Raw genomic sequence first — 11,108 nt, 5'->3', positions numbered from 1 at the left:
GTTGCTTGAAGCTTCACCCTGTGAGTAGAGTTTGGAGGGCCCTTCAGAATGTACAGTTGGGTTCCAACTCCCTTAACTGCCACCTTTCTGGCCCTACTGTAGTACAAAGTACTGCATATAAATGTACTCCCATTACCAAAATTTATTCCCCTCATTTTCTAATCCATCCCTTTGTTTCTCCAGTCTCACACCAGCTTTTCCAACTCCCCAAGTTGGGAATTAAGAGGCGGCGATTGATGAAAAGCTGAGGTCTGTGGTGGGAACCAGAGCATAGGAGTGTTGGATCTCTCTGCTGTGCCATGTTCCCAGATCCTGGGGCTTCTTTCACACTTTCTTCTGCATTACCAGGATTGCAGCCCAAACAATTTTCTTTCTAGGCTAAAGATGATACTGCAAGGACTTGGAAAGGAACCCTCTGAGGGCTCCAAAGGGACAGGAACAGGAATTTTTTACATTAAATTAATAAATAAGCAAATATGCTCTTTGACCCTGCTTCTGCGGATACAGAGCAAAGGACTGCCACACCGGGGGCAAGAGACCAGATCCTAGGGGCTGCCGCTGTCCAGCCCTGCTCCTTCCAACTCAGCAAGGGCACTTGCTCTACCCTATTCTCACCAGAGAGGCACAAGTGCTCCGTCCGCTCCAGCAGCAGGCGGAGGGAAGAGAAAAGGTCTGTTGTTTTTCTCTCCTTGTTGCTCTCTCTCCCTCTCTGCTGATCACCAAGCTGCTGACCGGGTCAGAAAGCCCTGATGGAAACCTTCCAGTGCTGAGCAGGCCGCTTCTGCTCCAGGGAGCTTGTCCTTAACTAATTTTTCTTTGTCCCGGTGGAAAAAAAAAGAGAAAAAAAAGAAAAAAGAAAAACCACAAACTTCCTTTGGAAATCAGCTTGTAGTCAGGGCCTGGAGAGCACGCCTAGACTCGGCGAGTCAGTAATCCTGAAGACGCTCGGAGCCACCGGGGTGCACTTGGGCTGCGCCCCTGTGTGCCCCTCTGCCCGTGCCCCCGTCGGGCGTGGGCGTGAGTCCGGAAGTGGCCGCAACCCAGCCAGGACGTTGCTCACAAACCTGTGTAAGCTCTGGCGTTGACAGCTGGAAGGCGTCTGGGGCTGTGGCGGCGCCACTCATTGTCGCCCCCTCCCCCATCGTGTTGCCAGACCTGAACCCTCCTTCTCAGTCCTGGAACAGCATCTACTTCTTTAAGGTAAAACTTTTTTAACCATTTTCTTCCCCTACTCTCCCTCCCCGAGCTCTTCTTCTCCAGCTTTGGGGAGTTGTCACTGACTATCCTCCCAGCTTTGATCTCTACAAGTCTGAGAGGGGCTGCAAGGCAGGGGGAATATGTAAAAGGGGCGCTGCCTGGTACTTTATTTCCTCCTTTTAATGAGACCCTCACCCTTTTCCTTGTGAGGAAGTAGAAGAGGCACTGTGGTGGTGTTTGACTTATTCTGAGCGGAAAATCTAATCCACTGATTGCACGAGAATTTGGGTCAGGCTGAGGAGATTAGGTGGGACAGTACAGGACTTGGGAAGAGTGAGGAAGGTTCCTGGGGGTTCTTCCTGAAACTACATACCCATTCTATATGCTTCTCCCGTCCCACTTTTAGCTGTTTTCTGCCACTGCAAGGGAGGGGCCAGAGCTATTTTAACTCACTCACCCACCACAGAGGATAATTGTAGCTGGAGAGAAAGTGCAGGACTTGAGCTGAGAAAGAAGAGAAAAAGAATGAAATGGTGGTTTGTTTGAGTACGCACCCTCTCCTTTCCTACTCTAAAATCCTCAATATTCACCCCACCAGGAGTGTGCTTTGTAGGGTGGAAACTCTCCATTGCATTTCCTGCCCTGCCTCCTAAGACTCAACCCACTTAGCTCTGGCCAATCTCTCTGAGATCCAGCTCCCTTGGGTGTTTAGCTTCTAGTTCCTTTTGGCTCATACCTCTAGCCATCGAGCTGCCCAACCCCCCATTTAATTATTGATCATTTCTGGCCCTAGACAGAAAAGATAAGAAATGAGCCCTATTTTTCTCCAAGCTTTTTAACTTTCCCAAGCCCTGGCATCTGCTTCAGAAGCTCACCCTAAGTGCTGTTCGAGAGGGAAGGGTGGCAGGAGAGAGAGAAAAAACTGAAAGGTGTAAGGCCTGCAGGCAATTTTTGGCTACTCTGATTCTAAATTAATAACATGTAAATTAGATGCAGCTAGCATAAATTATATTCGAATCAGGAGGACGATCAATTTGGGTGACTAGGCTTATTTCCTAACTTTCGTGTTCCTTAACCTTATCTGCTAGGCCTTCCCCTAGCCCTAAATTCTTGCCTGTTTACAAGAGAGAAGCATAGTCTCAGGTTAGGAGGGAAGCTGGAGAAAAGGCTAGATTTCTAACAAGATTCATTTCTCCCCATTTTTTTACCCTGAGTAAGTGGGAGGGAGCAGGGAGGTTCAAGGGAGATGTTTTCCAGAAGGCAGGGTTTGTGGCTTTTTATCATTGACTGTTGACCATCCACAGCATTATTTAAATGTCAAGCAGGTTAAACAGGTTCACATCTTAAATGACCTAGGTGGGAACAGATATAAACAATATACATACAGGTAGATAAATGTTGAGAAAGCATTTTTTATGCAAATCAAAATCAGTGTTTTCATATTCCTTATGAACACTGGGGAAAAGAGCATCTCAGGTTGAGGCAGTCTCAGAACAAAGAAGTGAGAAGTTGCTGTCTGAATTCCAGCTGCCAAGAGGAGCTCACTGGAGGAATTTGAGGGGAGTGGTTTTTGTACCCCTGATCTGAGGTAACTTATCAGAACCAGTCTCTGATTCAAGTCCCCATGGTGCAAATAGCCCAAAGGTTGGTGGTTTGAACCACCCAGAGGTGCCTCGGGAGAAAGGCCTGGTGCTCTGCTTCCAAAAGTTCACAGCCTTGAAAACTCTGTAGAGCAGTTCTACTCTGCACACATGGGGTCGCTATGAGTTGGAACCCGGAGCTGACTGGATGGCAGCTAAAAGCAGTAACAGTACATTTCCCCCTTCAGCCTACAGGAAGCCCCGCCCAAGACCATTGTGTTGTGGTTAGGAATTGTGTAAGATTCAGTAGACTCCTTTGAGGAGAAAGACTTCTCCTTCCTCACCAGTGTTTCATCTTTAGAGGTAGGATACTGACTCTGTCTCTCCACCCCTCACCCCAAGCACTATGTGGCTGTACATCTTTTTGCCCCTTGGGACGAGGGAAAGAATACATTGCTAAGAATACCAGGAGTCTGTGTGTGCTCTGGATGTTCTATGAGCAGTCAGGGGTGGGGTTTGGTGTGGGGCAGAGAGATTACCCTTGTCCTGGCTGCGATGGGAATTCTTGATATGACGGAAATTCTTGACGTGATGCCTACTGTAGGGTGAGCTAAAGATCACTGTAAAAAATGGCCTCGGGGTGCCAGACCTCCTTACCTAACTATACAATGGGGAAGGAGAATCAAGATCAACAGCCCAAGGCTGATTCCTATGAGGTGGAGGTCAGACATACCTCCTCTCTCCAAATTTTTTACCAATTCTGACACCAGCCATCTATCCCACCGCACTTTTCTACTTCTCTGCGGTATCGGATAATTTGTTGCAATGGCCACACAGAACTCACAGACCATACTCACAATTATAGGATGTATTAGGGAAGTAACAAGTTACAATTTGGGATCAGGAATGACTCAGATTCTTTTGTCAGGACAGCTTTTTGGCGGGACTTCAAACTGGTACTGCCTAGCTCAGTCATGGCAGTTGAAGGAAAGCCCAGTGGACCTGAATTTTTAACATGTGGGTTAAGTGGAACAATAGCCAGAACAGGAAAAGTTATGGGTCGAAGCCCTGCTACAAACTTAATTTCCCTCTTAGACAACAAGGGCAGCGTGCGTGTCTCACAGCAACCAAATCTCTTGACCAGCAGAGTTGGAAACTTCGGTTCCCCACTCAAAGATGGTGGCTGACTGCGCTGCTTTGAATGTGTGTCACTGTCCACAGTCCTGGCAATAATCCTATCTCCTGCATCAGACTCCTGAAAGGGCTCACTACACCTCTTGTGAGTCTCCCATTCCAGGGATTTACTTGTAATTTTTCCTGCTCCAGTTGTTCCACTTCACTGAAATTTAAAAAATTTGGATCTGTTCAAATTTCACTTCATCAGCCATGGCTGAACCACTTTGAACCAGTTTGAAGCCCTACTTTTTGGCTGTGCCCTCAGGAAGCCCTCTCCCTTGGCCCCTGGGCCCCTCAGCCTGACCTCTGCCCTGCTTGGGCAAGTGTTACAAAGTTCTTTAGCTCTCCTAATAAGTGCCCAGAGGCACCCGACTCCACCAGCAAGCCTCCTGCCTCAAGGTGCTCAGCTGTCTCTCATGCTGTGGCATGCTCCTTGGGTCGGCAGGCCTATCTCTGCCCACAAGTGCCCAGAGGCACCCAACTCTACCAGGAAGTCTCCTGTCCAAAGGCGCTCAGCTCTCTTGCTCTGTGGGTCAGCATGCCTGTTGTAGCCGCCTTGCTTGGTGGGCCAGGAAGCCTGTCTCATCATCTTGTGTGGGTCTCCTGGCTCTGCTGTTGCTGTTTCTCTGCTGCTGCTTCTCACTGTCTCGTGCCATCTCCAGTGTTACAACTCCCTCTCTGTCTCCTAGGTCTAGGAGGTTCTCAGCACAGGGAACCCAGGTCCAAAGGACACACTCCTTTTCCAGCTCCTCTTTCTTGATAGCAATGAGGTCTCCACTGCTCTGGAATTGGCTGACTCATCCCCTCATTAGGGTTCCATACACTTTATTTGTGTGGTCCCAACCCCCGGCGGCGCCATATACCTTATTTACACTATTAGCAGGCTGTCAGATCCCCTTGGTGGGCCATAAGCACCAAGTCAATCCAAGTCCAAATCAATCATTTGGTGGGAGTTACAAGACCATGGTGAGAAGGACCATATAAAAGTGATCTATGGCATCACAGTCACCATAATTAATAACCACAGGTATAGTTTTAATGTTTCTCCATCTCTTGCCCTTCTGTCCTTCTCTTCTGTCTTAGTCCCTGTTGTTGTCTGTTTCAGGAAAGCTGACTCCACCCAATGTCTTCAATTCCACTGGAATCATCCCTCCCAAACCTGAAAGCCCTGTGCCCTTGTTGGTCCCATCTGGTCACAGCAAGTTAGAGGTAGAAAGAGAATGACCAGTGGCCCTCCCGTTTACACAAACTGAGAAAGACATATGCTACCTATAGGATGGGGGAGAACACAGATGCTATCTAGCCTCCCCCAAGACTTTCCTGGGGTCCATTTGCTTTCCACCTCAGTGACTTCCTTCTTCCTGGACCATTCTCTCTTTTGCATACCAAGCCTGGTTTAGGCAAGTCGCTGAGGTCAGTAAACTTCTTTAGTTTACCTCAGTTGACTCCCTTCTGACCATGGAGCACCACAAACCTGAGCAGCCAACCTCTGCTGAAGCCAGGACTACAGAGGCAGTCACCCCTGAAAATCATGAGGTTCTGTCAGGACCAGAGGAGCACCCTCAGGACAAGGATGCTGGAGATGCTAATGGGGCGGCTGGAGAACAAGAACCAGCTTTGCTGCCTGCCCAGGGCCTGGAGAACCTCGAGTCCCCTCCACCTGAAGCTGGCTTTAGCCAAGTGGAGCCAGCCCATGGGACTCAGACTGAGGTAGAGACCGTGGGGGCATGTCCCACGCCCCAGGGGCTTCCACAATCCCCCAGGGCCCGACAGCCTGAGCTAGATTTCTACTGTGTAAAGTGGATCCCCTGGAAGGAAGAGCGAACACCCATCATCACCCAGAGCACAAATGGCCCTTGCCCTCTCCTTGCCATCATGAACATCCTCTTTCTTCAGTGGAAGGTAAGAGAGAGTTTGTATGGGAGCTCAGAAAATATTGGGGAGAGTGTTCTTTCCTGACTCACCTCCTTGATCATCCTTATTTTCTCAAACCAGTCAAACCTTTCTAGATTATCTCCCCATTTCTTCAGTTTGAACAAATAAGATGTTCCTAAAAAGAAATCAAAAAGTTTCTTTCTTACTCCTGTTTCTCCTACTTTCTAGCAAGATGGGACTGCCTTGCATAGTTCACGTTCATTCCTCTTGCACCAGTTATAAGCCTTTTTTTTCATCCATCTGACCCAACTGCTGGCTCCCTCTTTCTGTGCGTTCTTCCTCTGGTGTCCTGTGAGGAAAAGCACACATATGGCTAACCCTTTGATCCCCGCTTTGCTTCCAGGTGAAGCTGCCCCCTCAGAAGGAAGTGATCACATCAGATGAGCTGATGGCCCATCTTGGTGAGTGACTGGGCCTTGAAGAGGCATCACTCAAGGGGTCTGTATTAGTTATATAGTGCTGCTGTAACAGAAATGCTGCAAGTGGATGGCTTTAACAAAGAGGAATTTATTCTCTTACAGTTTGGGAGGCTAGAAGTCCAAATTCAGGGCACCAACTCTAGGGGAAGACTTTCTCTCTGTAGGCTTTGGGGGAAGGTCCTTGTTCCTTGGCTCCTTGGTGATCTTCATGGGCCATCTCCCCACTCTGCTTGCTTGTTTAATCTCTTTTATATCTCAAAAGAGATTGATTCAAGACACAGCCACACTAATCCTGCCTCATTAACATAACAAAGACAAGCCATTCCCAAATGGGATTATAACCACAGGCATAGAGGTCAGAATTCACAACACATGTTTTTGGGGAACACAATTCAATCCCTAACACATCACATGGGCCCTTCACCTTTATTAGCCTATTTCTTCCTCTGAGAAATGAGGGGGCTAGATGAGACTCTAAGACCCTTTCCAGCTTTGACAATCTGTGATTCTGTGACATTGGTGGGGTAAGCTGATACAGGACCCTGTCTTATAGGAGACTGTCTCCTGTCCATCAAGCCCCAGGAGAAGTCAGAGGGACTTCAGCTTAATTTTCAGCAGGTGAGGTAAAAGGTCTGCAGACATAAAGGTTCACAGGTTTGTGAGGGGACACCCAGGGCTACGAAAGAGAAGGCTTTCTGCTGCTTCTCAGGAGAATTCCTTGAACCATGATTTCTTTCTGCAGGAGGGGGAGGGTTTATCTCTGCCCTAGAAAATGTGTTCATTTATATAAGATAAAGAAGGGTTGAGGCAAGAGAGGAATGGAATGGCTTGTAAGAGAACCAGGACAGAAAAGCAACAGGAATCTGTTTTTTTAATTTCTGGAGGTAGGAATGGAATGATGGGGGGAGGGGAGGCTAGAACACCCCTGATCTTATTTTCCATCCCCAGAATGTGGATGATGCAATGACAGTGCTGCCCAAACTGGCTACAGGTCTGGATGTCAATGTGCGATTCACAGGGGTCTCTGATTTTGAGTATACACCTGAGTGCAGTGTCTTTGACCTGCTAGGCATACCTCTGTACCATGGCTGGCTCGTTGATCCACAGGTGAGGGTGGGAGTGCCCCAATGAGACTCTTACCTGCTCTAGCTGACATCAGAGAGGCAAAATTTTATGGGGTGGCAATAGGGGTTAGTTAAAGCACTCGGCTGCTAACCCAGAGTTTGGTGGTTCAAACCCACCAGCTGCTCTATGGGAGAAAGATGGCAGTCTGCTTCCATAAAGATTACATACAGCCTTGGAGACCCTATGGGACAGTTCTAGTCTGTCCTATGGGGTTGCTATGAGTCGGAATCGACTCGAAGGCAATGGGTTTGGTTTTGGACTAGGGGTTAGATTGGGTTGGGAGGGGAATAGGGTTTAGAGGATGGACCCAGGGCAGAATTCCTTGAATTTAACCTTTTTAAAAGGTTAAGTAAGATTCAAGTACAAGGAAACCATATGCGATTAGGATCAGTTCTTTAGTTGTCAAAAGTTCAGGGACCTTTGGTCATGGGGTGGCAGTCCTGGTGGTCTTGGTTCATTTGCTCTCTAAAAAAAAACTCAGTTCTTTTATCCTACCCTGCCCTGCCATCCCTGCAGAGTCCTGAGGCTGTGAGCGCAGTTGGGAAACTGAGTTACAACCAGCTGGTAGAAAAGATCATCACTTGCAAGCACTCCAGTGACACCAACCTCGTGACAGAAGGTGATGTCCCTACCTTCCCAAGGAACTTATGGCTGTGCTATATGTGGAAGGAGGCCCCTGGGTGGCACAAACCGTACGCGCTTGATTGCTAAAGGTTGGCGGTTGAACCCGCCCGGGAGGCCGCAGAAGAAAGGCTTGGCGATCTGCCTCCTTAAAGATTACAGCCAAGAAACCCCTATGGAGCAGTTCTACTTTGCAACACGTGGAGTCGCCATGAGTCGGCATTGACTTCACGTGCAACGGGTTTGGTTTTCGGTTTTTTCAATATGTGGAGGGAACGATGGCTACTAAGGTTTATTATTTATCCTCTGCCTCCTCCCACTCGATCCCACTAGAATATAAGCTCCACGAGAGTAGGGAACTTCGTCTGTCTTGTTTACTGATGTATCCCACCCCCAGGGCAGTGTTCGGTAAGTTTTTGTTGAATGAATGACTACATCCATCCGGAAGGAAGGGACTTCAGAGGCGGGACTGATTTTGACAGGCGCTGTCTGAAGGATCCTTCCTCGCGTGGACTTGGATATAAGCCAACTTTCACCCCGTCTTGCGCCCTTCTGGCAGGCCTGATTGCTGAGCAGTTCCTGGAGACCACTGCAGCCCAGCTGACCTACCATGGACTGTGTGAGCTAACGGCAGCTGCCAAGGAGGGTGAACTGAGCGTCTTTTTCCGAAACAACCACTTTAGCACTATGACTAAGCACAAGGTGATGAGGGTTTGGAGGTGGGGGGTTGGAGTGCTTTCATTTCCTCATGCCTTTTTTTCTCCCGGCTCAGTGTTTCAGCCAAGAGAGGCCAGATTGAGCTGTGGTAACAAATGACCCCTAAAATCTCAGTGGTTTACCACAATGAAGGTTTATTTCTCCCTCTTGCTGCAGGTCCAGTGTGGGTTGACTGCAGTGCTATTCCATACCTTCTTCACTCTGGAACCCAGACTGACAGAACAGCCTTTATCTAGAATATATGAGGGAGAAGAGAGAGAGAGAGGGACACCATGCACTAGTTTGTAATGCTTCTCCCTGGAAATGGCATACGTCATTTCTGCCCCATTTCCTTGGTCAGAATAAGCCATAGGACTAAGCCTGCCATTGATGAGGCAGGAAAGAGCAGTTGAATTTTTTAATAGTACCAATAGTTCCAAAGCTAGAAATTGCCTAAGCTCTCTCGTAGAAGAGCAGAAGAGGGTGAGGCCTTTGGTTCTCAAGGGGTTTATTCTCATAGCCATCAGGTGAGCCCAGGGCATCATGGGAAGTAGAGTGAGAAGCAGAATCTTGTGTGGCACCAGCCCCGAGGACTCTGCACTTGACCACAATGACTGCCATACTCACACCCAACTGGACACACACTCAGACATCCCTTCCTTCTTCCCACAGCCACACACATTTAGAAAAGATCCACAGACGCTCACACTGACATGTTCCAGTTCACACACCAGTTGATTCAAATGGTCTGTAACTGTAGATCTCAGATGATTTCTGGCCAGAAACTGCCTCCATGTCAATTAGCTCTGTCCTTTTCTTTGCAGAGCCACCTGTACCTACTGGTCACCGACCAGGGCTTTCTCCAGGAGGAGCAAGTGGTATGGGAGAGCCTGCATAACGTGGATGGAGACAGCTGCTTTTGTGATTCCGACTTTCACCTGAGTCATTCCCCGGCCAAGGGCTCTGGAGCAGAAGGTGGGAGTGGCTCCCCCGAAAAGCAGCGGCAGGTAGACCAGGTGTGTGGGGAAGGTTGGTCAACAACAAAAAGCCTTGTATCATCTAGAGACCATAACATATAACACCCAATACCCCTTTCACTCTTCTGTTACCTTCGGGCCATCTCCTTGCTTATTATATCTACTTGTACACCATAGATAATACCCTTGGCTGTGTGTTTTGTTTTGGAGAAAGAGCTTGAGAATTTGAAGAATGGGGAAAGACTGATTTGGAAACCTGGCTTGAATACCCCCTCAGGCTTCAGGCTGCCTTACAACTCTCCCTTTCCCACCCCCACTCCACCAGGACTACCTGATTGCCTTGTCACTACAGCAGCAGCAGCCACAAGGCACATCAGGTCTCAGTGACCTGGAGCTGGCCCAGCAACTTCAGCAAGAGGAGTATCAGCAGCAGCAAGTGGTCCAGCCTGTGCAGACGCGAGCCCCGTCATCACAGGTGAGCCTGCTGTGCTGTATGTACTCCTTGGGTCTGCTCCTCCTTCCCAGCGTTTCAGCTCAAGCTTCCCTGGTCCAGGACACCTGTTGTTCCTGCAGTTGCCTCTTCAGGGTTCCCTCAGAGCCCTTCTCCTTCTCCTGCCTGTCCCTCTCCCATGGTGCTCTTTCCTATTCTTCTCTCCCCACCACCCCTCCCAATCCTCTTCCCCACCCTTCCTTAGGGTCTTCATCCTCTCCCAGGGCTGATGGATGACCAACTGTTAAATCCAATACAGGGGAGAGGAGCCACATCTGGACGCCCAGCTGGAGAGCGTCGGCAGAGGCCGAAGCAGGAGTCAGACTGTGTTCTCCTATAGCTTGGCCCGATGCCGGGCTGACCTGCCCCTCCTTTCAGAGGCTTCTCACTGGCTACATTGCTTGCTCGCCCACCTCGACCCCTGAGATATGCAGGGTCATTTATTTATGGACTGTTGTAGAGCAGAGCAGGTGGTAAATGCCAAGATCAGACTCGGTCGAGCCCTTGCCCTCACGTGCTGCTGCCTTCTCTTCCTCCCAGCCATGATGGGCAACATGGAGGCTGGTGGAGTGAGGATTTCTGATTCCCAAGTCCCTTTCCCCAGAAGAGTGAACACTACTATGCACACTCGGGCGCCAGGGTGAGGTCCCTGACTAGAGTGCATCTCCCCTGCTTCCAGCCCTGACTAGCTGGGTCCTGCTGGCTGTCTATCCAGCAGGCCTGCCTCCGTTTGTTTCAGAGTGTGATTTGGGTTTCTATCTCCATTATTTGTAATGCCTTCCCTAGGGGGTTGGAAATAAAACTTCTTTCCTGAGGTCTGTTGTTTGCTTTACCCTGCAGGAATGGGGTTAAGTATTTGACCCAACTGAGGAATGCAAAAAGGGCGGGTGAA

The 11,108-nt window shown here is 49.0% G+C and overlaps 1 protein-coding gene across 4 annotated transcripts; it reads left to right on the top strand.

Moving 5' to 3' along the window:
* Positions 1-631: 631 nt before the first annotated feature.
* On the top strand, positions 632-11,030 carry MINDY1 (MINDY lysine 48 deubiquitinase 1). Of its 4 annotated transcripts, none has more exons than XM_049880400.1 (10): positions 632-1,200; positions 5,385-5,855; positions 6,232-6,289; positions 6,861-6,925; positions 7,256-7,414; positions 7,949-8,051; positions 8,613-8,755; positions 9,574-9,765; positions 10,052-10,201; positions 10,422-11,030. In XM_049880400.1, exons 2-10 carry the CDS (start codon positions 5,412-5,414, stop codon positions 10,554-10,556), a joined length of 1,449 nt encoding a protein of 482 aa, XP_049736357.1. In that variant the 5' UTR covers positions 632-1,200; positions 5,385-5,411; the 3' UTR covers positions 10,557-11,030. The 4 variants fall into 4 exon arrangements, with proteins under 4 accessions (XP_049736357.1, XP_049736356.1, XP_049736355.1 ...); XM_049880399.1 differs by having other exon boundaries at positions 5,344-5,855; XM_049880398.1 differs by having other exon boundaries at positions 5,059-5,855.
* The last annotated feature ends 78 nt before the right edge of the window (positions 11,031-11,108 follow it).

This window comes from Elephas maximus, chromosome 3 (assembly GCF_024166365.1).
Source record: "Elephas maximus indicus isolate mEleMax1 chromosome 3, mEleMax1 primary haplotype, whole genome shotgun sequence".
In the NCBI taxonomy this organism is placed as follows: domain Eukaryota; kingdom Metazoa; phylum Chordata; class Mammalia; order Proboscidea; family Elephantidae; genus Elephas; species Elephas maximus.
The sequence above is the reverse complement of the archived record's forward strand: the minus strand, read 5'-3'. Positions and strand labels throughout refer to the sequence as shown.

Excerpts from the sequence above, each read along its gene's own strand:
- MINDY1 (XM_049880400.1), top strand. The coding sequence starts at position 5,412 with ATGGAGCACCACAAACCTGAGCAGCCAACCTCTGCTGAAGCCAGGACT. Across the intron at positions 7,415-7,948 it reads GCTGGCTCGTTGATCCACAG|AGTCCTGAGGCTGTGAGCGC; the intron begins GTGAGGGTGGGA and ends CCATCCCTGCAG. Across the intron at positions 10,202-10,421 it reads CGCGAGCCCCGTCATCACAG|GGTCTTCATCCTCTCCCAGG; the intron begins GTGAGCCTGCTG and ends ACCCTTCCTTAG.